We start from the raw sequence: 26,145 nt of genomic DNA, 5'->3' as shown, positions 1-26,145 counted from the left end.
AGCATTTTAAGGTTGAGATCTAGGATACATTTGGGAGAGTGGAAGTGGGAGCATGGGAACAACACTTTTGTAAAACTTCATAGGTCTAGGCCGTCACAATATTCATATGTGGCGACTTGGGCCTTGCCCCTTTATAACAAGGGCCAAATCGGCACAATAATATTACATTACATGTCATATACATGAACTCATAATAACATTAGAGTTCTATAGCTTGCCGCGGAAACAACACATTTTTTTGTTGTTGTGAACAATAGCATCTAAACCATACACGTAACTGACATCTATATTAATAAAAGTCTACTTCATACCCTTACATAACAAAATACGTTGTTTAGACATGGGTGCCATAAACGTAATAATACCAAATATATCATAAGAGTATATACAAAAAAAGAAAAAATGATGTACACAAAAGGGTAGACTAGAGGAACTAGTCCATAGAACTCAAGACATCTAGTCGCTCCCACCATTAGAACCCAAGTACATGGCTACTAGGTCATCATCTTCATTCTCGTCACCCACAACTATGATATCTAAGCGATTGTGGGGTTACCACAATAACATAGTTGGATTTAAGAGTCCACAGACTTTGTCAATGAGCTGCCTTTTATACAATATATTTCTACAAGAGTTTATAACATCGGCTACAATAGGGTTTCCAAAAATGTGGATTTTGTCACATAAATCCATAGCCAATGAAATAAACAGTCCGTTCAAAACACAGAAATCTCGTAACTTTCATTTACTCATCCATTACATCATCTAACTTAGTTACACATATACATGCATTTCACATACCATGAGCGAAACACATACATACTAGCATATCTAAGCAAGAAAACAACTCATAAACATCAAGATATCTCTTAAATGCTCATGCAATGCACTCTTCCTTATTCTTTAACTCTTTACATCCTCTCTATGTTGACATGGGGGCATCACTCCCACTAGGAACTTTCTTCTTTGTCGATCAGCACTGGGGGCATCACCCCTTCAGCTTCTTGTTAATACGGGGGCATTACTACTACCAAGAACTTTCTTCCATGTGGGTCAACTGTCGTTACTCAAACTCATCTCAACATTTTTAACTCATTCTCTTTACTCATTAATAGTTTAATCACATTCAGGCATCCAATGCAACATCATAACAAAACTATAAAACCAAACAATCTTTTCTTCACAATCATCTTATGCTCAACATCAGTTCTCAAACACATAGTGCCTTAGCTGTGTTAATATGTCCACATTCCAATCTTTTGCTTGGAAGCATGCACATTCGAACCATCTAAGTGGGAAAACATCATAAACATTTATCTTTATCTCATTGCTCAAGACATTTCCCAACGCATCACTTAACACATTTCTCAAGATAGTCAATGTAATCGAAATCAAATAGTCATGTTACTTCACAAAATATACGGCTCAAATAAATCTCATATAACATGCTTTTAAAACATTAAAAAAAAAATGTTCTTTGCTCAGTAAAAAATATGCTAACGAAACATTACAACAGTAAATCATTGAAAACGTAGTAGCATCCTCAGTAAGTAATATACTTATCGGTATCCGCTTTGACGATTGAGAGGGATTCCCAACTCAAGCTTAACACTGCAATGTCACATTGCAAAATATCATTAAAACCCACTCACACGTATACTTTAACTCTAGACATACACAATAACACTTGAACACTATCTAGTATTATTCTCCTACAACAATCCATAGTAATCTAAAGTTTTACTTCACTGCCCATTGACTATTTTAGCCAACCCATAGAGAGACTCTAGGGTTTACAACAAAAAATTCCCAATTTACACAATTTCACAAAAGTTAGGGTTTAACTCTTACCTTAATCAACGATGAAATTGATGTTTCGCACCACGAAACTCCTACCCGTAACTTAGGTAACGTTTAGAACTCCTCTAAACACAAAATCCTTAAAGAAATTTGAGAGATTACGCATCAACCCCAAAAATTAACCCAACACAGGGAAAATATAGGGTTTAGAGATTTACTTCAAATCAATTGGTGAAAATGGAGTTCCAAAACTGAGAATCACGTTTTCGGTATTAGATTTGGCTTTAGAAACCTTATTGAATCATTACCTAAACTTAGGGTTCAAAAACTAGAGGGAAATGAGTGAGACGTGAAGAGAGAGAGAGAATGGGTCAAATGAGTTGAAATCGCGTGTTTGGTATATATATATATTATCGCGACTCGTACGAAAGAGAAGGGACTTCTTCAACAAACTCATACGATTGAGACTCCTGAGGAGCAACTCTGCCGATACCTCGACTGAAGGCTTGTTCGAACCAATTGCAAACGAGCATCTCGTATCTAACCTCATACGCAATCTCGTCTGTATGCAATTGTAGACAAGCCTTCCTAACCACCTCGTACGCAACCCCGTACGAATGCTAATTGCATACGAGAACACTGGGCAACTCATCCAAACGACATAGCAGAGGAGCACATTGAACAATGTTTTCTCCATCTTTTCTTAAGGCTCGTTTTGACCAATTTTGACTTCATGCAAATGTTTGGGACATTTCTAAATCTTCTTAGTGTATTATTTTCCAACAAAACGCATACAAATACCAAAATTATTTCTTGGGTATTACATTATATATATATAAATATAGTAGTAATTCCAGGCACTATTGCATGTAACGTAGGCTTAGCGGTTCTAGAACCATCAATGATTGGTGAACCCGTGGATCGATTTGCAACTCCTTTGGAAATATTGCCTGAATGGTATTTTATATAAAATGCTAATTTCTCTCTATCTGTGTGATTTATCTTGTGCTAATAAATTGAACCTCTCTATACAGTACTTTCATTTTGAAATTAAAAAAAAAAAACCAGTTACTATAGTCAAATCACAGATTGGAGGAGGATTCAGCTCCCTCTTCGATAGATTGTATGTCATAGTTTTAGGTTTAATGAAGTGGCCTTTCAATTAGTATTTCACCGTAGTAGTTCACCCTTAAACATCTGTGTTGTATCCAGCATTAGTTATGTGAACTAAACTTTTGTGTGTTGTAGTTAATGCGATTTCTTTCTTTCAAATTCAGCTCACTTTTTCTTGATGTAGTTGCTTGTATTGAGCCAATTCAATGCCTTTATTTTTCTTTGGTGCTCATATGCATTATTTGTTGTCTTTTTGAATGCATTTTCTAAAATGTGCTTTCTTTCCCTAGAAGTCATAACACAAAACACGGCAGAGAAAATATAAAATGAAAACAAGTGAAATGATTCACTAATCTTCCATTCCCTCGATGACATTTTCTCATGCTAACTCGGTAGCATATACTTTGTATTACATGTTGCAGTTCCCTTGTCACTGAATACCATTTTTGAAGAGGTAATGAAGAGTGAAGAAGGGCGTGGTATGACCTTAGACCGTGTCAGAGCTTCCCTTGTCCAGTTGGGTTGTTCATCCTCTGCAAGAGGGACAGATGAATCATATAGTATTGGTAACCTATTCCCTGTTTAATTTTAGTCTTTATATCTTTGTAGTATAAGGTGTTGCCATATTAATGAGTTCACTCAATCTTTATCTTTAGTTGATTTTTGTATTATTTGGTTTCTATTGACGCATTCATATTTCTTCTACAGATTTGAAGAAAATTGTCGAATTAGCAAAGAATGATGAGGTTTCTTGACAAGTGTTGTTTCAATAGATGAAAATTCATGTTTCAGTCACTAAAAGATGTCTTACATTTTCTATACTGCAGGTGGAGTCAATTGTGTTGAAAAGATATGGAAGGGACGCTTATAAAATGTTCAGATTACTGTCAAAAACTGGTTGCCTAGTTGAGACCAATAAGGTAATTGTGAATTTGTATTGATAAATTTTCTTTGAGTTCTGCTACAAGTCTCCCAAAATTACTAATCTTATGTTGGCTATCACTCCACATAAATTCCTATGTTGACAATGTGTTCTCTTAGTGATGGACATGGTTACAATCTTTTCCCCTATGCATTGAGATGTTAGATATGCATGATATGCATTTATTGAACAAAAGAAATTAGAGACTTGGCAGATTTGTAATTCCTATTTCCTAAGATTAGGTTGTTATTTACCTCGGTATGATTTTGTTGCCTAGCAATTTATATGTTTCGCTTTTCATACTAGATGTCAGCTTACACATACCTTTAACTTATCAAAAAGTCATCTAATGAATCTGGTGTAGTTATGTGTGTCCTCCATTCTTCTTTCTCTGCTTTGCACAATCTGGTCTTTATTTTATTATTTTTTATAAGTAATAAGCTTGTCTTACTAAAAGTGTAAGGCGCCCCTAAGTACGCTGAAAGTATGCAAGAGAGCACCTAACTAGAAAACGAAAAACGAAAAAGTTTACAAAAAGAAATAAACCCAATAAACCCTAAAAAATCAAAAGCCCTCAAACCCGAACCCTCAAGAAGCACACCCTTCTACAACACGTGAGCCCTACTACAATACGTGAGCCTTGACTTTCCTATGCTGAGAGGACGTGCTTGCATCACCATAATTAATGGTCCTTACCAAATTCAAAATCTCCATCTTACCTTTGGTCTTCAGCTGTGCAACCTTAACTTTTCAAAGAAAGTCCTCTTCAAAGGCATCCATAATCACCAAGGACGAATCCTCGTCTTCAAACACGATCCAATTCCCAATCCAATGCCATGTTGGGAGGAAGAACACCCAAAGGGTAAGGGGAATCTCCAACCTCCCCATCCCAGATCTCATCACCCTGCTCCCACGCAATCATCTCCCCATATAGACCAAAACTTACTGGCCACTTATGAGATTGGGACAACCCATTCACCCTGAATCATTACCCTTTCCAACAATTGGGGTGACGCAACAACCCAAGGGAGAGGGAATCCCTACCACCCCAACTTAACTTCCGGAGTCGATGAAGACACACCCGTCTCTAAAAGTGAGGTATGAGAAGTTGAAGGTTTCACAGCCAGGCTTGGTTTGAGAAACCCCTGCCGAAGGAAGCCCTTCATCAAAGAAGAAGGCTTAGTGAAACCCTTCACGGCCCCCTTGCAAGATTCAACTTTGGAAGCTCTACTGCTGCTTCCTTGGCTGAAAAAATGACAGGCAACTTCAATGCTGTCATAGACTCAGCAACTAATTTCTTATCCAATTTTCCTGATCTGCTTTCCCTAGCCTTCCGATAGTACTTCTGGATAGGCTTAGGAACCAATGGCAAAGAGGTAGAACAGAGCCTCTCACCCAACTTAGCCGCCCTTGAGCAAGGGGCGAAGAAGGGTTGAGAAGACCCCTTGGGACAGAGCTAAGGGGTCAAGCAAGCACCACCGAATCTACTATGAAAAGGAAAAGCAAACCCAACAACAGTGCTTACTGGTGCCAAAGATGGCCCCTTAGACCTGTGAGAATCAACCAGAGACACCGAAAACAATAACGCCGGAGTCGGCAGGGGGGAAAGTCGAACCGTGAGACTGCTGGATTCTCGAGCTCCCGTGAAACCGCGACCTTTGACATAGCCAACTCGGTGGAAGGAGACTCAACCTCTAGATCAGAAACACCCCCACCGGCGAAGGGCTGCCAATCTGCAAAACTCCCATTAGGCAGGGGGAAAGTCGATCCATGAGACTACCGGATTCTCAAGCTCTCGTGAAACCGGGACCTCTGACACAAGCAACTCGGCGGAAGGAGACTCGACCACTGGATCGAAAACACACCCACCGGCGAAGGGTGCGTGTGAATACGATGGACCTAGATCCACCCTAGAAACAGCCGCCGAGAACGAAAGAACCGAATCTAGAATTGAACCGGGTGCAACCCTCAGAGAACCTAGATCTAGCCTCACCCTCGATGGCCTCAGTTGCTGCTTTCCTAGTTGTCTGCCTCACTTTTTGATCATTTGCTGTGACGTTTGCCTGTATCCAGTGAATTTGCGGTGAAATTTGGGTGATTATTAGTAGTTTCATGGCTTTCCGGCGACTTTGTAGTGTTTTCCAGTGCTGTCTGGTTGTCTCCGACTACTTTCCGGCGACTTGTGGTGTTTTTCGGTGCTGTCTAGTCGTCTCCGAGGAGTTTCCAGCAGTTCTATGGTGTTTACCGGCAACATCTGGCATTTAACAGTGGTTTTCGTGGTTTCCACGGCTTTTGTGGTGTTTTCTAGTGGATTTGTGGCGTTTAATGGTGTTTTTTGAGTTATCCGGTGACTTTTGTGGTGTTTTGAAGTGTTTCCGGCAAGTTGGTTGGAGAAGGCGACCTGTTTGGTTATTGGTTGCTCCTGATTTGTAACAGGGATAAGGCTATCCTCTTCCAGATTGGGAATATCTTAATCCCGGTTTTCTTTTGGATCTGATTCAGGCGGTTCAGCATATTCCACAGCTGGTTCTTGGTAATTTTGGAATGTTTTCTTCCTGTTCAGTCCGATTCTTGCCTGTTTTGTGACCGGTTCAGCTTGTTTTCTTACCGGTTCAGTATGTTTTAATACCGGTTCAGTGTGTTTTAATACCGGTTCAGTGCTTTCCAGGTCCGGTTCAATGTGTTTTTCACCCAGTTTAGTGGTTTTCTTTCTGGTTCAGCGCATTCTTTCACTGGTTCTTGCTATTTCTTGACTGGTTCAGCGGGTTTTCAGTCAATTCAATTGTTTTTCGGCCCGTTCAAGTACTTTCTTCATCGGTTCAAGTGGTTTATCTCTCGATTGGGCTAAATGGAGAACCCATCGGGTTTGTTGCTCTAGGGGATAGTTCCCATTCAAGTGTTTGTTGTTGTTGGTTGATCACAAGAAATGTGATCATTCTTGGTTATCGAGATCCGATTGGCCCTAGTGTTTCATGGTGAGATCCGACCGGCCTAGGTGTTTTGCGGTGGCTTCTGACCGGTTAGTTGTTTTCCGGTGAGATTCTACCGGCCTTGGTGTTTTGCGGTGAGATCTGACCAATCTAGGTATTTTGCATGGTTTCCGATCGGCTAGTTGTTTTCCGGTGAGATTCTACTAGCCTTGGCGTTTTGTGGTGAGACTTGACCGGCCTTGGTGTTTTGCGGTGAGATCCGACCTACCTAAGTGTTTTGCGATGGTTTTTGACTAGTTAGTTGTTTTTCGATGAGATTCTACCGGCCTTGGTGTTGTGGGGTGAGATCCGAGTGACCTTGGTGTTTAGCGGGGCGATCCGATCTACTCTTGGTGTTTTGCGGCAAGATCCTATTGATCTTGGTGTTTTTCGGCAAGATCCAACCGCCCATTGCAGTTTTCCGGCAAGTTTTCAACTGGCGTTGAAGCTTTTTTAGCAAATTTACTTGTTTTTTTTTTTTTTTTTTTAATTTATTATTATTATTTTTTTAATTTTTAATCAGTCTTTGTATAGTTTGCTTCAGTTGTTCGAGCTTGAAGGGGCTGTTAGAGTATGTTTTTCTAAGTGTTTTTGGTTGGTTGTTTCTTCTAAGTTGGGCTAATATGATATATATGCTCGAGCTTGAGGGGGAGTGTTAGAAGAGTCATTAGGGCTTTGGGGTATTTTGGTCATTGTAATGTTCCCCTAAACCTATGTAGATGTGTGGTAGGCTACTGTAACAGAACAATAACCTCCACCTTTTTGGTCTAAACCGTTTATGCAAACTACAACAAATATTAACAATAATATAACTAGGAGAGGAAATAAGGGATGCAAAGGCTATGAAATTTCTACCTAGAGGTTGATTGCTGCTTATAAGGGTGTTTGTAAATGCACTTTGGAGGAGATTAAGTTTTTACTTTGTGAGGAAGAGTTATGGGTTTTTCGATTAGTTGGTCGGTGGAATCCAAGGAGTTTGAGTTGCGGGTGGTGGGAGGCGAACAGGGGTTTGTATTCGTGAGTACTGGAAAGGGAAGAAGAGGTCCATTCTTTTAGTTAGGGATGAGCTAGCTTGGTTGGTGAGAATCTTTGAGGATCTGGTTAGAGTGGACGACTCTCGGGTTTTTTGGAACCAATCTCTTCAATGGTTCCCTCGGGTTCTTGCGCAACGGTGCTTCAACAGACATGGCGGTTTTCTGGTGGTTGAGGAATTCGTTGGTGACAAAAGAAGTGATTCGATTATCGTCCCGGAAGGTAAAACTGGTAAAGGTTGGGAGCGTTTTGGCTCAGAGTTAAGGCGGGTTTTTGATTTCTTCAGAGCTGGGTCCAAACCAGTGGCAGTAGATATTAAGGCTCAGGCGGGGAAGGAGAAGAGGAGAAGTTATGCAGAGGTGCTGGCGAGGTCGGCACCACCGCTGGAAGAGCCTTTTGGTGTTGTTTCGGAGCCGGTAGCTAAGGTGCCGAGGTGGGTAAAGGAACACTCGGAGGGAAGGCACTGTGAGAGGTTGCCCACGGCCAATTCTGGACAAGTTTCAGTATTGGGCAAACGACGGTTCATAGCTTTGGTAGCTTCTTCAGCTCAGGTTAATCTTCTGGCGAAAATTCCTTTTTCAAACGGTGCTGGTCAGGTTGCTATGAAGGGGTATGGGGCTTCTGACATGACTTGCCATCTTGGTGATAGAATCGATTTTCTCAGCCTAAGAGATACGTTGCTGCAGCTAAAAGTAGACGTTGGTGCTTGCTTGGAGAAGGTGGATGGGTTGTTGGGCAGTGTGTAAAATATAGCTGAGTTGTCTTTGAAATCTTGTCCCATGTGTACGATGGATAATGCTTTGGGACCTCAGCTTAAAAGTGTAGAAGCTTCCTTGGGTGGGAATGGTTTGGAGGCAGGTGTGTTTTCTAGTTATGTTGGGAGGTCTAAGCCCAAGCCCAGCCAAGTTCGCAAGCCAAGGTGTTTTCAGGCAAAAATTGAAGTTGGGCAGGGGCATGGATCCTAAGGTCGTGGATCCAGCCCAGCCAAGTTCGTAAGCCCATTCTTTCTCGGACTGGCCAAGGGTGAGGGTGAACGTGGGTCAGTTCAGCGAACTAGGGGGTGTGGATCAGCAGGAGCAGGCTTGTTTTGAGCCTGATCCTAAGGGAAAAGCTATTACCCAGCCGAATTTTCAAGTTCTTTCTAGCTCGGATTGGTTGCCGGTGAGGAGTGACGTGGGTCAGTCCAACGATTTAGAGGCGTCCACGTCTTCTGGTGTTCCTCCGGCTGTGCTGCGATCGTCCTTGCTCTCAGGTAACTCTCTTTCGGTGGGTGGACCGGTGGGTCCTGCGATTTCTTCGGATCCGGTGGTTCTGATGTCTGTTGTGACTATTGGCGAGTCGATGGAAGTCATGTCGCCGGCCAGGGTACAACCGGAGTTGAACTAGGCGGTGAGTAAGAGCAAGGTCAACGGTCTGGCAGATCTTTCTCAAGAGCCGACAGATATACTGTGTGCGGTGTCTGAAGGTAGGGATCGGATGTCAAGGCTTTTTGGTCCATGCTCAGGAGGTGTCGGGGGAGGGTCATTTGCTTGGCAAGGGAATTTTTCAGGGGAGCTGGTTGTCTCTGGGTTGAACGGGTGGGGGTTGCCGTTGAAGCCCCTTCAGAACTATCTTTTTACGCAGGCAAAGGATGGTGTGGGGAACTCATACAGCCAGCCAACTGGGTGCTCAGATTTGGTTGTGTTTCAAGAGGGTGATCAGCCTAAGGCAGTGGCAGATAGTGGGAAGGTTCTCGGGGACGTGGATGTGGGGGAAAGAGAGGGTAGGGTGGGATTGGTGTCTCCTCTAAATTCCTATACTAATTCAGAGGAGGATCTCTCAAGTTACTCTGATTGGGTCATTCAGCGTGCAAATGAGATTTATCCCATTTTAGGGATATCGTTCGAGGGTCATAAGTTACAATTGCTGGATTTCTTGTCTTTTATTGAAGCGGACAGTCTATTAGGTGAGGAGGGAGCTCTGTCTTGTGGGGGAAGAAAGGAAAAAAGGAGGTTAAGAATTTGGAGTGTTCCATTAACTACGATGCTAGAGGCTCATGCTCAAGCCGTGGGAAAAGGAAGACGAGAGGGCATCCAGTTGTGTTATGAAGCCAAGAATTCTGTCTTGGAATGTGAGGGGGCTGAATAAGAGAGAAAAACGCCTAAGGATTAGTAACTTGCTCAGGGATTGGAAGGCAGATATTATTTGCTTCCAAGAAACTAAGGTTCATGGTATTTCGAGTAGCTTTGTGCGCAGTCTCTGGGGCTGCAATCATGTCGATTGGTGTTGTCTAGACTCCAGTGGGGCCTCAAGGGGCATTTTGATTATGTGGGATAATAGGGTGGTGGAGAAAGTTGACGTGTGTTTGGGGGATTTCACTCTTGCAGTTTCCTTTAGGAATGTAGTGGATCGTTTCGTCTGGGATTTTGCAGGTGTTTACGGTCCGAATTCTGATATGGATAGGAGTCTGCTTTGGGATGAGTTGGCTGGGATCCTTAGTTGGTGAAGCTTGCCGTGGTGTATAGGAGGCGATTTCAATGCTACTCGTTTCCCTAGTGAAAGGTCTGGTGAGGGCAATAGGCCTGCTATAAGAGAGTTTGATTTTATCTTTGAGCTGGATCTCATGGATTTTCCTCTCGCTGGGAGTGCTTTTACTTGGTCACGCACTTTTGATCCCTCTGTTTGGTCTAGGATTGATCGTTTTTTAGTCTCCCCTGATTGGGAAGCTCGGATTCCTGTGTCGTCTCAAAAGAGGCTTCCTTGCCTTTATTCAGACCACTTTCCGATTCTTCTTGATTGTGGTGATTTCTCTAGGGGGAACATGTCCTTCAAATTTGAGAACATGTGGCTTAAAGCAGAAGGTTTTGTGGGGAAGGTGAAACAATGGTGGGATTCTTACTCGTTCCAAGGTACCTCTAGTTTTGCTTTTGCTTGTAAGCTAAAGGCTCTGAAGAAGGATTTGAAGATTTGGAATGAAGAGGTTTTTGGTAAGGTAGATAGGAACAAGAGGAAGTTGTTTGAAGATCTTCAGGCTTTTGATGCTATTGAAGGAAGTAGGGCTTTAGTTGAGGAGGAGCTTCAGAAGAAGACAGAGATAGTCAGAGAGATAGAGAGGTGTTCTCTTTTGGAGGAGGTGAGCTGGCGGCAGAAATCAACAGTCTTTTGGTTAAAAGAAGGGGACAAGTGTACTAAATTCTTCCACTCCATAGCAAACTCAAACAGAAGGTACAACTCTATTGACTCTTTATGGATTGGAGATACTCTTACTTCTAATAAGACAGATATTGGCGATCATGTGGTTGAGTTCTACCAAAAGCTCTTTCATGAGCCGAGTAGGTGGAGGCCTAGGGTGGATGGTATTTCTTTTGATTCTATTTCAGATTCTGATGCTAGCTGGTTGGAGAGAGCGTTCGAAGAGGAGGAGGTCGAGAAGGTAGTGTCAGCTATGAATGGTGATAAGGCACCGGGTCATGATGGCTTTTCTATGGCCTTCTTCCAAGCGTGCTGGGATGTCGTGAGAGTGGACATTATGAAGGTTTTTGATGAGTTTCATGCCAGAGGTTTGTTTGAGAAGAGCCTGAATGCTTCGTTTATTTCTCTTATTCCGAAGGTTCCAGGGGCCAACTCCATCAAAGATTTCCGGCCTATTAGTTTGGTGGGAGGTATACAAGATTATTGCTAAAGTTCTAGCAAAGGGATTGAAGTCAGTCTTGGAGAAGGTCATTTCCAAATCTCAGAGCTCTTTCATCGAAGGGAGGCAGATTCTTGATCCGATTCTTATTGCTAATGAATGTATTGATAGTAGGCTTAGATCGGGGGTGCCAGGCATCATTTGCAAGATGGACTTGGAGAAAGCATACGATCATGTTAACTGGGATTTTCTTTTGTATATGTTGAGGAGGTGTGGCTTTGGGGAAAAGTGGTGTAGGTGGATCACTCCTTGTATCTCAACTGTGCGGTTTTCGGTGTTAATCAATGGCTCCCCTTTTGGTTTTTTCAGTAGCTCCCGAGGACTGAGACAAGGGGATCCTTTGTCACCCCTTTTGTTTGTTTTTGTGATGGAAGCCTTGAGCTGTATAATCTCGCTGCAGTTAGGGGGGGTTTGTTGGATGGATTTAAAATAGGTGACGTAGATTTTTCGCATATTCTATTTGCAGATGATACTCTGATTTTTTGTAGTGCTCATTCTTCTCAGTTGCGTAATCTGCGGAGTCTCTTCCTCCTATTTGAAGCAGCTTCGGGTCTGAAGGTTAATTTGACAAAGTCAAATTTAATTCCAGTGGGGCATGTTGATCAAGCGGAAAGGCTAGCCGACATTTTAGGGTGTGGTTTGCCACTTTGCCGGTTAAGTATCTTGGTCTTCCTTTGGGGGCTTCCTATAAGTCCACTCATATTTGGGACGGGGTTGTTGAGAAGATTGAACATCGTTTGGCTAGTTGGAAAATGATGTATCTCTCTAAGGGTGGTAGAGTAACCCTTATTAAGAGTACCCTTGCCAATGTGCCTACTTACTTTTTGTCTCTGTTCCATCTCCCGAGGAGTGTTGCTGCTCGTTTAGAGAAGCTTCAACGAGATTTTCTTTGGGGTGGATTGGGTGAAGAATCTAAAATTCACTTGGTGAGGTGGTCGAAAGTTTGTTCCCCAATTTCAGATGGAGGGTTGGGTATTTGGAATTTGTTGTTGTTCAACCATGCTTTGTTAGGTAAATGGTTGTGGCGGTATAGGATAGAGAGAGAAGCTTGGTGGAGAGTTGCGGTGGATGCCAAGTTTGGTAGTTTGTGGGGTGGATGGTGTTCACGCAAGCCGGTAGGTGCTCATGGGGTGGGGCTGTGGAAGAATATCAGGAAAAGGTGGAGGATTTTCTCTGGTCTCTCTAGATTGGAGTTGGGGGATGGGGTTAGGGCAAAATTTTGGCATGATCTGTGGTGCGGGGATAGGGTGTTGAAGGAAGCATTTCCTATTCTTTCTGGTATAGCTCGAATGAAGGATGCTTTCGTTGCGGATAATATGGAGGTTTTGGGCAGCTCTATCCAGTGAAATGTGAGCTTTGTTAGAGAGGCACATGACTGGGAAGTGGGTGTCTTTGCATCCTTCTTTCATGTGTTGCATTTAGCCAGGGTGAGTAGAGATCGTGTTGATAGGCTTAGGTGGGTCCCTTCCAAGAAAGGGGTGTTCAAGGTTAAGTTCTATTTCAGCTCCTTAGCCGGCTGTGAGGGCAGTCATTTCCCTTGGAAGAGTGTGTGGAGAACTCAGGCTCTTCGAGGGCGGCGTTCTTCGCGTGGTCGGCAGCCTTTGGAAAGATTCTTACAACGGATAATCTCAGGAAGCGAAAGATCATCATTGTGGATAGATGCTACTTGTGCAAAAGAGACGGGAAACTGTAGACCATCTTCTTCTTCATTGTGATGTGGCTACTACTTTGTGGAATCATGTCTTTTCTAGGTTTGGTATGTCTTGGGTTATGCCTAGGAGAGTTGTCGATTTATTCGCATGTTGGTGGAAGGCGGGTAGGTCAAGGAGTGCTGTAGTTTGGAAGATGGTGCCTATTTGCATTCTTTGGTGTGTTTGGAAGGAGAGAAATTTTAGGTGTTTTGAAGACTTGGAGAATTCCATGGAGAATTTTGTTGCTTCGTTTTTTCATACGTTGTATTTTTGGATGGAGGCTTTTTTGTCTCCCGTGTGTATTAGCTTTTCTGATTTTTTTGTTCGTTTTTCTTTGCCTTCTTAGGCGTTTCCTTGTGTATACTTCCAGTGTACTTAGAGGGGCGCCTTACGCTTTTATAAAATTTCATTTACTTATCAAAAAAAAAAAAATGGTGTTTCTACCTACATCTTTGTTGCTTATAGGAATTCTTGCAGAGGTTGAGCCATTCAAATCCTTCACTTATTAAGCTGAGTCATGTTGGATGTGACAAACTTTATCTCAAAATTGCGCAATAAAATTGAGAAACCATTTCTGGAGAAGAGTGCACTTGACAAAATAGTTTTCTGCATTCTCAATTCAAAAAATGTGATCTTAGCTTACAATGTTGATATTGTAGGAGATTGGTGTCTACACTCTAAACTAGATTGGTTCGGATCAATATGGAATTATTGCCCCGCGCTCATTCTCTATTTGCCCCCTGGTTGATTATAGTAGGCACAATTCAAATAATCTATGCAGCTTCAGCATCTCCCGGTCAACGTAATTTAAAAAAAAGAATCGCCTATTCCTCCATATCTCATATGGGTTTCATAATTATAGGAATTGGCTCTATAAGCGATATGGGCCTCAATGGGGCCATTTTACAAATAATATCTCATGGCTTACTTGATGCACATTTTGCTTTTTTACTCCATGTTGTCCAAGGCTCTCATTGCATGAGATTAAGAGTGGGATAGCAGGAAACATACTGAGATTGATTCATTTTACTTGCTTAATATGATTTGATCTCTGTTCCATATGTGGTGCACTTTATGTTTTCGCTCTTTCCTTGAAACAATTTTTCTTTTCCAGTCATCTTTATTTTCTCCATGGCCTTTGTTGGAGCAATTGCTTTTCAGAGAAAGTTGTTCAGATAAGTCAGAATATGTTTGGTATGATATTCAGTCAAATCATTTTTTTAATGTAGATTTCAGATACCACATTTGTTGAAAAGAAGGATGCACCCATGATTCTTTATAAGATGTGGAATGATGAGTACTTGCAAATGGAGGTAAACAACTGTCATATTTTGCGCGTGGACACACATATTAATATTATATTATAAATAGTAAAACTATCTAGAAGTCCTTAATGCTTGACTTTCTAAAGGCTTGCTTGACTTATTTATTTATTTATTTTTTAAAATTTTAATGTGAGTTGCTCTTATCAGGATTTCTTTTTTGTGAAGTCATCATGCTAACAAACTTGGATTGCTACTAAAATTTCTCCTCTGAATCTTCATGGCATGCTCATTCTTTTTTTCTTACACCTACTCTTACTTAAATTTGGATTTCTTCGGTTGAATTACACTTAACTCGCCGAAATTGATATCTCTTTTGCAAAGACACCTCCAAACTTCAATTTTCAGCATTTGCTTCATTCAATTTACCATTTCGTTGCAATTTACATCATCCCTTAGATTTTGGTGTTAAAATTGATGGAAAGTTGCACATGCAAAATTTTGACTTGAAATGCCCAAATGGTCCTCCTAACAAAAAAATCAAATAAAAAAAGTGAAGGTAACAAAAGGGTAATATAGGTATTTCAAGTAAAAAATAGCACATTCGGGTCACATGTGCAACTTTTCGTGCATTTTAACATCAAAATCTAATGGAAGGTGTGAAATGCAACAAAATGATATTTTGAATGAGGTAAGTATCATAAATGATAATTTGGAGGTGTCTTTGCCAAAGGAGTGTCAGTTTGGGAGGGTTAAGTAGAATTTCCTTCCCCTTTTTCTTATTTATTTTTTAAAATATTATCAAGTAGGTGCTTCTTACTAGGCTTTTTCCAAAAAGGTGTTGCTTCTTTATTCTTTTCGATGACCTCTTTCTCACTATCTCTTGACATCCACTTTCTCAAAATATTATCATGGGTACACACTTGTATGGCGTTTGGTTTGCAAAATCTAACATTCCTCTTGGCATCCACATTCTCAAGATTGTTACCTCGGAATCTAGATTCTCTAGAATGTGATCATTCTCATGTTTGGGAATGATTAGAAATATGGTAGGATTCTTGTTGGAGTTGTTTATTCTCCCTAAAATATCTCTATGTCCATCACATTTGATCTATCTTTCTCACCTTCCTCACAGTATCCAAAAAGTGGCTTCCATTATGCTGCTTGCAAGAAAAATGCTTGCCTATACATCCTCTATAGGAAGTTTTTCTCGTAGGCCTTCTTGTCATAGTGTCATAGTACTTCTCATGTAAATATTTATCGCACGACTATATTTCATTAGAAAAAGGATAAAAGTCTTCAAAACTAGATGAAGCCATGTAAGACCCAATCCTTAAAAAAGTGCCACGATAATAATCGGATATCAGATCATCTTTCATTGTAAAAATTTCTACAATGATGATGGCTTTCAGTTAATTAGGCCCCATGCAACCCCCCTTATAGACATTCAGAACGACTCCCATTACATAAAAAGATGGCGCACACAGAAACACTAGCACACATGCGTTACATTTTCCTACTTATAATGTAATTTGCTTTAGCTAATTCCTTGTGAAAGGTTTGCCAGATATTGATCTCTTAATTAATAGTTTCTTTCAAGCTCTTTTAATATCATATTCCTTTTGCTCTTAATTAGCATTAACGAAAACGTATGTCATTTAAAAGAAAGAAAACATTCATACGGCCAAGGAAATGTGGATTCACAACTCTTCAGAAACGAATCCACATTCCTTGCAAAAGGGGGTTGGGAGGGAACCACATTCTCTTGGGTATATGGATTTCTTACACTTAAGTGCAACCAAACAATGTAATCTTTTAAAGAAGATTACCTCCATCCAAACGTCCCATTAGCTATAAAGAATTGGGGCTTCTCTAGTTTTTGCTGGGGTTGGATTCAAAGTAATTACGTAGTTATTTAAATTCTTACCCTCTCTCTCTCTCTCTCTCTCCCTCCCTCCCTCCCTCCCTCCCTCCCTCCCTCCCTCCCTTTTGTTATTACTTAACAAAGAACCCTAATTAGTTTTTAACTAAAGCTTATTTAGAAAGGAAAATCTGTAGCTTTAGTGGAAAGCTTAAAACCGTAGTTCAATTATTCTCAAGGGCAACGCATGTAGAGAAAACACAACTATATGTGTTTGTGGATGTAATATGCGTTTAGAAAACAGATTATTGGTGGAGTTTGTACTATTTGGCGAAGCAAGGCCTCTTTTGAGAGCGGCTTTCTTCGCTTGGTCAGCCGCTTTTGGACAACTTAAGAAAGTGGAAAATCATTGTAGTAGATTGATACTGTATGTTAGAAGATCGGGGAACGTTGACCACCTCTTACTACATTGTAAGAGAACTAATGCCTTATAGAACTCTATTTTTGGGTTATTCGATTTAGCGTGGGTTATGCCTTGTCGTGGAGAGATCTCCTCGCTTGTTGAAGAGGGCAGTTTGGTAATCCTTAAAGTGAGGCTATGTGGAAGATGATTCCGGATTCTGCGATTTATGATGTGGCACATTTGGAAATAAAGAAATGAGTAGAGCTTTGAAGATAGTGAAAGGATGGTATCGGAGCTAACGGCCTTCTTTTTCTATACCTTTTCTAGTGGATGGTTGCCTATAAATGTTTCATATTTCTAGTTTTCACGACTTTTTTGTCCTATTTTCTTTTTCTGGTTAAGTGTTTTTCTTGTATAATTTTTGTGTACTTTGGTATGTGCTCTTTGATTTTTAATAAATATTGTTTACTTTTCAATAAAAAAAAGAGTTTGTAGTTCTTTTATGATAATGTTTAATTCTCCTTGCAGAAATTAACTGTCACGGGAGCTAGACAATCAAAATTATTGTTGTGGAAAGTAAATAAGCCCTGTCTACAGGAACATGTACTAGATGAGTTATTCCATGCTGCTTTAAACTTGAGTCAACGAGTGGCTTATGAGCGGGAAAAGGGAAAAGAGGTTTGTTGAATATGATTGCTAATCCTCTTGGGTGCCTTTCTTTGAATGAGTTTCTATATATACCTTTGTTTTTTCCTTGTCAAATTCTTTTTCGGAAGTGGTAATTTTTCTGAGGAAGGGCTCATACAACTAGGTTCACAGTACATGCATATAGCAAGGAGTTCCTTATTGAGGTATATGGGTCTATGGCTATTTAACTACCCGATGGACCTATAAATCGAATTGATTGATGTTCAATTTAAATTGGCCTGTCATGTTGAACCTCAAATGCTGCAATATGATTATTTTTATGAGAAGGTTCAAAATTTAGTTTGTAATATTATTATTATTATTATTATTTATTTTTTAATTTTTTTTGCGGTGAGTTAGGTTATAAACATCTTGAATTCAGATACTTTTGCGAATTTTTTCTTATTCATTTGCATAAATTGCTCTGGCAGCAGGGGGGAACAGTTGTCATTGCGTTTTCTGTTTTAATATCTTCTCTATATTTGGTTGTTTTCTATTTTCTGCTTCTGCCAAAAACAAAATTCTGCAAATAATGGTTTCTGGTGTATTCAGTTTGCAAAGGGGACAGAACATGAATATGAACATTGAGAATAATAGAGTCGTTGACTGTAAACTTGTAGTTGAATCTGTTCTGGACAATGAACGGTCTGCGCATCTTAATTTTGTTAATGTTAGTTGTTTCACTCAGTGCAAACAATTTAACCACTCACTGTGTATGTACGGGTTAGAGGATATTGCTTATTTTATATCACAACTGGACTTAACCGTTAGAATAATGGGGTCTTTTTTTGCATAGACTGGTGTTTACACCCTAATGTTTGTCAATGCCTGTTATTCCATCATTTGAAAATTTTCGTACCAAGACAGTTGGGTGGTTACAATAGTAAATGATGGGGGCCAAATAGAGGCTAAGATTTTCTCCTGAATGGCATTGTCTTTTTCTTTTGACATTGTTGCATTTGGATTTTAAAAATCACTTCATTGTGTCTTTGGATCTTCAAATTCCTCTATAAAATTAAGTTGTTGAATCGACTGCACCCTCTTCACCTTGTTGCACCTTTATTTGATATTTGCATGTATTTAATGATTTGCTATGCAAAACCCTCTTCCAGCTTATAAACCTCCCAGCAGACAAACAAGTTATGTCCCTTGAGGAAAGACGTAATCGACAAAGAAGTGTCACGTTTGTCCTGGAATCATCGCTGCGGGAGCTTGACGAAGCTCTCATGCTTTTCCATGATTTTGAAGAACCATCACTGCTGAAGCTTGATGATTTATGAATGTAAGCCATTTCTTAAAGTAAAAGAGGAATGCTGTATGGATATAGGTTGGTTGTCCCCCATCATATTATCATTTTTATCACGTAATTCATTCTCTTATTTCCTTCATTTGGACACAAAGCAAGAAGTTATAGAACTTTCTTGTAAAGTATCTATAGAATTGATGAAGAGATAAACTGTTTAGCTTTAGAAAGTGTAGGTGTTGATCAAGGCTCCCCTCCCATGCCAGATTGTACATGGATTGCCATTTTCATCTCTTTTTCAATGGCTAGGATGCCTTTTTTATTCAATTTTCCGTTACTAGGCTTCAATATTATACACTCGAATTCATCCAAAAAATAAAAAAAAAAGTTCTCTTTGGTGAATTTTCCATGACGATTAAAGGTGTTCAAATTTGAAGGGGAAAAAGATTTAGGTGGATTTTCTTTTCCTTCGTAAAACCGACGGAAACAGCGAGGAAAGAATTATTTTAGGGGATGTTGTGAAATTGTATATTTCAAAGTTAAAAAGGTTTTTTTTTTTTCCACCCCACAATATTCATAATTTTCTTACCTCCGTTTTCCTTTTCTACTTTTTCACTCATTCCTCTATGCGAAACCAAATAAAATATAAAGCATCTTTCAAAACCCACCGACAGAGGAAGAAAGAAACAAAAGTTGAAGTTGAGAAATGTTGCACTCATTTTTATTTTTTTGAAATAGGATCCTATTCATTTCATAGATATTATCCAATTCAAATAAAAGGTCAAGATTTAAAATTGATGTATTTAATGGTGTATATGAAATTAATATTGACACTTCTTTTAAAAGTTTAAATAATATGAAATCATGCATATCATTAGATGCATTAATTTTAAATTCTAATCATTAAATGAATAGTATTCATTTCATTTGAAAGACAGGATGACGCTGCGTGGTTAAATGAGGATATCGGGGTGGGGCGGCTTTGCGGATTGGGAAATCCAATTTTTCGCAATCCGCCCTGTGACTTACGGGTATGAATAATTTGTACACGCAAGTTACAAAAATAACCTAATATCCGTACAACTCGGGGAGGGGCGGGGCGGGGCAGATTTGCTGGTGCGAGCGGGTTTTGCCCACCCCTAGTTCCAGCCTCCATTTGATATACTTTTGATCACATGAGAAAATAAATTCGGATAAATCTTGAATTATTTTCATTTCTTTCTCTTTTCTCTTATGGCAAACCAAGCGCATCAATATTGAAAAAGATTGAAAGCCCATTCTATACGGTCATGGCAGAAAACAAGAGTTTTTTGCCCACCAATAAGCACTCAACACGTCAGTGTAGCACACCAAAGCACTCTAAGGTGAAAACACCAAATTCATACACCCAACCCGTTGAAACCCATCCCCATTCTCCATCACCACCTACCCAACCCAACCCACCACCGCTGCCACCACAACTAGAGTCGCCACCAATGGGCCGGCTGGTGGAGTCGAAGTTGACCTGGTCTGACGATGAGTGACACCCAGATAGAAGGGTTGGCCCGAAGGTCACCCCCAGGTTCAAGCCAACCCAGACCCTGGGGGTGGCCACGCAGCCGCCCCATGGACCAGGGGTAGCCGCACAGCCACCCCCCAGTGGCCGCGCAGGGCCTGGGTGGCGATCGGGCCAGCCTTAGATGGATCCAGGGTTGGCCCAAAGGCCACCCCCAGACCCCGGGGATGGCCACACGGCTGCCCCATGGACCAGAGGTGGCCGCGCGGCCATCCTCGGCCAACTTTGGGTCCAAGAAGAGTCAATCCTTCCCATCCAAGGACTACCTACTTTGTTCGGCTCCGTCGCGTTGTTGTCTTCTCCTTTGAGTTCCAACGCCTCCACGTCACATGAAAAGCCCCGGTCCGGCCGTGGAGTTGTTGATCTCAGGACACCAAGGAGCATTTTGCCCAGAATATCGGGGGTCTTCAGAGCCATAGGTGTCCGGCATGGCCGTGTGGGCAGTGGTTGGGAGGATTTTTTTGTTTTTGTTTGTTTGTTTGTTTTTTTTTTTTTTCTAAAGACAAAGAGTGAAAGAAGGAGGAATGATCCGGTGTTTTGCCAACGTACACTTACTTTTTTGTGTTTTTTTTTTTGTTCCATGCTGATATGTCGACCTTTTATTGGTGGGTAGAAAGGTCTTGGTTTTTGCCACCACCGAATATAAGTTATACTCAAAGAGATTAACTTCTATAGGGTCCTGGCATAAACCATGTCTTTCATATCTTCCAATAAGAGAATGACACGTCAACATAGAACACTAAAACTGAAAAAAAATAAAAAAAAAATTAAACAAATAAATAAATAAATTAAGAACACCATATTATTTGCTATTGTCTTCCACAGTGGTCCTCTAAACTCAAAAATCCCCCTTCTCCAAATTCTAACGCTACCTCCCTCCCAATCCTCACCAAGATAAAACGGGTTGCCCAAGACATGCTTCAAAGAACTCCTTCAAAAGCGAGCTGAAATTTTCAAAGAAAATTACGAAAGTGATTTATAAAGAGATCTCTCTCATTTCCTATTCGTCTTGGAGCCCGAAAAGCAACCATGAAAATTGGAGACAAGAACTAATCCAACAAACTCCCTTTTCTTCTCTCTCTTCGGTCATGCCCAATAAGCAATTAACTAACCTATAAACTTGAGTTTATAGTCAAAATCGCGAGTAATTCTAGATGTCATATCCATGTTCCTCTAATAATAATGTGTCTTTTAAAATCTCAATTTGATCAAAATTTAATAATAGTCAATCACAAGTCCAATGTTAATTTTAAATGCTCTGTTTGTTTTGACGTAAAATATTTTCCGTTGTAAATTATTTTCAAAGAAATCATTTTTCAGAAAAAATGATTTCTCTGAAAATATTTTGTGGTGTTGGGCTTGTACGAAAAAATCACCAACGGCATAAAACGAAATCCGGCAACCACCTCAAGAATTTGGTGTCATCTGGCCGCCTTCGCCTAGTACGGCCAGATTCTAATCAATTTCGCCGGAATCTAGTTGAAATCCGGTAGAAATTTCTGGATTCTAGCGGCTGTCGCCGGAATCCGGCTAGTGCCACTTGATTCCAACAATCGGATACCAAAATTCGGAGATTTCCGGCAGTAGAGTCAAATTCCAATGCCCGGCAGCGACGGATTCCTACAAATGTGCATTAAAAAATGAATAATTTAAATCTAGAAAACAATTTACAGTTTTCAAAACCATAAATTATTTCTATTAACCATTATTTTCACCTCAACCAAACATCAAAAAATGTCAAAAATATTTTTATGTCGCATAGAATTAGACCAAAATTGGAGCAATTTTTTATCTAATTGGATTAGAAGACGACTGTAGAAGAGAATAACAAATAAAGGTTTTTTTTTTTTTTTTTTTTCCTTCACATTGACCTGTTATCCATTTATTAGAGGGCACAAGCCTATAGAAGTTATTGTCAACCTAAAATCATGTCATCCGTAATTGGGAGATAATAAGATGGAGCCAATCCAAAATTTAATTGGGCTCACTTCAAATACTCTATGTTCAATAGACTCATCTGGTCCACCAATCATTCTAGAGAAGCCCAGCCCATCCAATTTTGCAACTCTATTGAATGACTAGAGCGTGAGCTTCACATGAAAAATTCTTTATCCACAAAAGAAAGATTAATCCAAGGGTTGACATCGCTCCAGTGTAGTATATAGAATACTTTAATCTCACTCGACTAATGTGGTAGCACTCATCAACCCTTAATTTTTTTTAAAAATTTTTTTAACAAAAAAATAATAAGTTGCATTATCATAAATATATATTAAAATAAAAATACTAAATACTATAATTCTATCCACCATTCCTTGAATAAAACTTACGCGGCGGCGCTACTCATATTTTATGGTAATGGAGGAGAGGATTGCGGCGAGCAGTCCACATGATAAATGTTGGGCCTTTATGGCATAAAAGCACAGAGAAATGTGGTCCAATTAAACACGTACTGAGATATACCCAACCTTCTGAATCTTGCCTTTCACGTGCTTTGCCCAAAAACTCCTTTTATTTCCTTACCCATTTTTTTTTTTTTTTATTAACAATTTAACATGCCTGTGTTTCCAACGTGTTATAATTAGTTGTTGGTGTAAATTTCACCTAAATGAGACATTTAAGGAAACTAAAAATCTTCCCTTTTTTTTTTTTTTTTTTTGGGTCTTGATTAGTATTAGTAAATTGAGTTCTTTTTTGTTTTAATGGGTGAATCTATTCATTGACGGGGAATATCAGAACTCTTTCTAGTGTCTTTCTATATTGACATGTCAGCTTGATTTTTCTATTATGTTTTTATTAAAAAAAAAAAGTGTCATATCAGCATAGAAAGACTCTAAAAACCACTAAGAGGAGCTCTAGCATTACCCTTTTTCTTTTATTTAACGTGGTGAAAGTTTATTAGAAAATCAATGCCATTAGATGGACACCGTCCAATTCATATCACCTAAACTGGAAAGGTAAATCTAAATTGGCTTACTACTTACTATGGACCAAAGAAGAATTCAACTTTGCTTTCCCTTCATTTAACATTTAACATTATATTTTAGAGATTGATATGTAAGGTTTTTGAAATATTTTCTCCGATGCTGGATTTTCGTCACTAAAATATGATTTTTCCGGATTTTAGTTTAACAACCTCTTTTCTATTTTGTGGTACATAGCATTACTCTTAAAGTATTGAACACTCAAATAATCATGATTCTCATTCTGTAGCTTCTTAAAAAGGGCCTTGGCTTGATCGCATGCCTCAAATGTTTTCATGAGGAGCATTACTCAAGTGAATCTTGAGTAGTCATCCACCACCATCATAATGTACGTCTTTCCCCCATTATCTCTATTTTTTTTTGGACCCATCAAGTCCATGTGAAGCAGTTCAAGACGTTTGGAGGTGCGGATGGAATTTGTCTTCCTATGCTAAGATTTCATCTGCTTTCCCATCTGGGACGCCCATAAACTGTCTTTTAAATTTTTTCAATTTGGGCAACCTAATAATCCCTTGAATTTTCTTTCATTATTATTTATGCTCCGTTTGTTTCGACGTAAAATGATTTCTAGAAAATGATTTTGACTTTTTTCGGTGTTTGGTAAGGGCGAAAATAATAGTCAACCGAAAAATAATTTCTGTTTGACCAAAAATGCTTAGTAAATTTTGGAAAATGATTTGCGCTTTTTAAAAGCGTAAATCATTTTTCGAAGACGTTAGACGCATTCGACCTCTATTAAACGACACAGTCAACCTTCACTTCAAGCAGTCTACTATCACCGAAATCTTGCAAGTACTGAAATCCGATAGCATCCGGTCACTGTCGCTGGAATCCAGCGACGGAATCCGGTCAGCCCAGATTCCGGCAACAGTATTCCGGCCGGATCTGGCCAGAACATCCCGGCCAGAACCGCGTTCTGGCCGGAATTTCCTGGCCAGATCCGACGGTTTTGGCCTGAGTCCGGTCGTTTTGGCCAGAATCCGGCCATCCCAGATTCCGACGAAACTGTTTAGATTCTGGCCTATATCTTGGATTCGGGCTATAGTAGCCGGAATGGCGGAATCCGGTAAAAGTGATTGGAATCCTGTCTGTCAATGACAGAATCTCGTATTCGGTAATTTTTATATTATCTTACATTAATATTTATATGTTTTGAATAAAAATTAATTTTTATAGGTTAATATGATTGAATAAAAATATTAAAAATATTTATGATTTTCCGTACACGCCAAACACCGGAAAATGCTTTCGCCGAAAAATATTTTCCAGAAAAATGACTTTCCTGAAATTATTTTACGACGAAAACCATTTTACGTCGAAATAAACTGAGCATTAATAATGATTGATTCAAGAATTGGTTGAGACTGTTACATTAGTATTGTGAGATAAAAATGTAGTTTTTAGCATTATTCATACTATAATAAGAAGAGTAATGCTAAATTATATTTTTATTCTACAATTTTTCATAATGCTGACATGACAATCCTATTCAACTATTGATTTAATATCATTTATTTTTTTAATAAGGACCGATTCAAAGGTTAGATTTGAAACTGTCATTATATTATTATAGGATAAAAATATAATTTCTAGCATTACTCTAATAAGAATGATTAATTGATTTCATAAATCACTTTTTCTTTATGCATTGTTTTTTAACTTCCAACCCCAAATTCCTTATATATATATATATTCTTTTTGCCGTACTTGTGGCTGTTGAAGAGCTTATATACCATATAACTAATAAATAACATAATCCCCACAAATTTGAAGTCAACGGCCACAATTCTTCCTATCTGAGTGTTTGACTGACTGAATATTCCGACAAATCAATCGGTCAAAAATTCCCATGGATGAGCATGAGCTGCTGCATGTGAAAGTGTCGTTATTTGAATATTCTACGTAAACTGCCATGTATGACTCACTAAAAGGAGTGAAATAGGATCTTCTTTGAATTTAAAGTTGGTTTATAAATTATATTTAAAGCCGATAGTGTTACATTATTTAAAAAAATTTAAATAATATAAAATTATTTATACTGTATTAAATATACCGACTTTAAATTTTGACTATAAAATAAATATAATTAATTTCGAATTGGTCGGAGGAGTTGGGAGATAGGCATTTATTCCATGCAGTTAACCAGCTTGTGTAGCTAGACGTGGCGCTTGTGCTAGCTGCGGTCAAAAGGTGCATCCATATTGATGTTAGATTAATTTCAAACAATTTGGTGGAGTAAACCGCTAGCTAGCTAGGAGATTTGACACGTCTCTGAGTTGTTTCAGACCCTCATGATTCACGAATATTATCCTCATTTTCAACCCCCCAAACACAAGAACATCCAACAATAGATCCAGATACCAAACATATATATATATATATATATATATAGTACAGTATAATTATGAAGGTAATGGTTATTATGAAAGACAGAGAAAGAAGATGATGATAATAAAAAGATAATTTAAGATAATGATTTAAAATAATTTGAAACATAATATAAAGGAGAATCATTAAGTGAAGAGAAAGACGAAGTGATAAACATACTTGATATTATTGATTCACATTGGAAGTAGGTAGATACAAGATTGAAAGCTTTGATGCAGAGGCTGGATGATACAAGATTCAAGGAAAGAGAAGGGAATAGTAATATTGGATACAAAGGATTCAAAAGATAGAAAGGCTAAAAGGCTAATAGCTTCTGCCGGTTCTTGGTCCTAACATATCATATAGGCCTTATATAGGCAAAAAGAAAAGGAAAATTACAAATATAAACAGTAGAAAATATTCTGTATATCTTTTGAATAGTAAAGTAGGCAATAATTCAATATTCCGCAGCAATAATTCTGAGTCGTTGGCAGGAATAATTCAATAATTTTGAGTCTTCGGCAGTAATAATTCTGAATCTTCTGAGCAACATTTGTCTTTTGCGTCGGCTGATACAGTAAGGCTG

General features: G+C 39.3%; 1 protein-coding gene across 3 annotated transcripts in view; it reads left to right on the top strand.

The window, feature by feature from the left end:
• The window catches only part of LOC133861722 (uncharacterized), a 28,133-nt gene extending 9,148 nt beyond the window's left edge, over window positions 1-18,985 (top strand). For 2 of the 3 annotated variants that reach the window (XM_062297517.1, XM_062297516.1), the window contains exons 10-15: window positions 3,336-3,479; window positions 3,622-3,659; window positions 3,741-3,833; window positions 14,427-14,510; window positions 17,252-17,401; window positions 18,523-18,985. In XM_062297517.1, the coding sequence (XP_062153501.1) occupies window positions 3,336-3,479; window positions 3,622-3,659; window positions 3,741-3,833; window positions 14,427-14,510; window positions 17,252-17,401; window positions 18,523-18,690 (677 nt within the window). In that variant the 3' untranslated portion in view covers window positions 18,691-18,985. The remainder of the gene's footprint in view (window positions 1-3,335; window positions 3,480-3,621; window positions 3,660-3,740; window positions 3,834-14,426; window positions 14,511-17,251; window positions 17,402-18,522) is intronic. The other variant, XM_062297518.1, reaches the window with a different exon arrangement.
• Window positions 18,986-26,145: the final 7,160 nt, after the last annotated feature.

Source organism: Alnus glutinosa, chromosome 2 (genome assembly GCF_958979055.1).
Source record: "Alnus glutinosa chromosome 2, dhAlnGlut1.1, whole genome shotgun sequence".
Lineage (NCBI taxonomy): Eukaryota > Viridiplantae > Streptophyta > Magnoliopsida > Fagales > Betulaceae > Alnus > Alnus glutinosa.
Note: the sequence above shows the minus strand (reverse complement) of the source record. Positions and strands in the feature narration are given on the sequence as shown.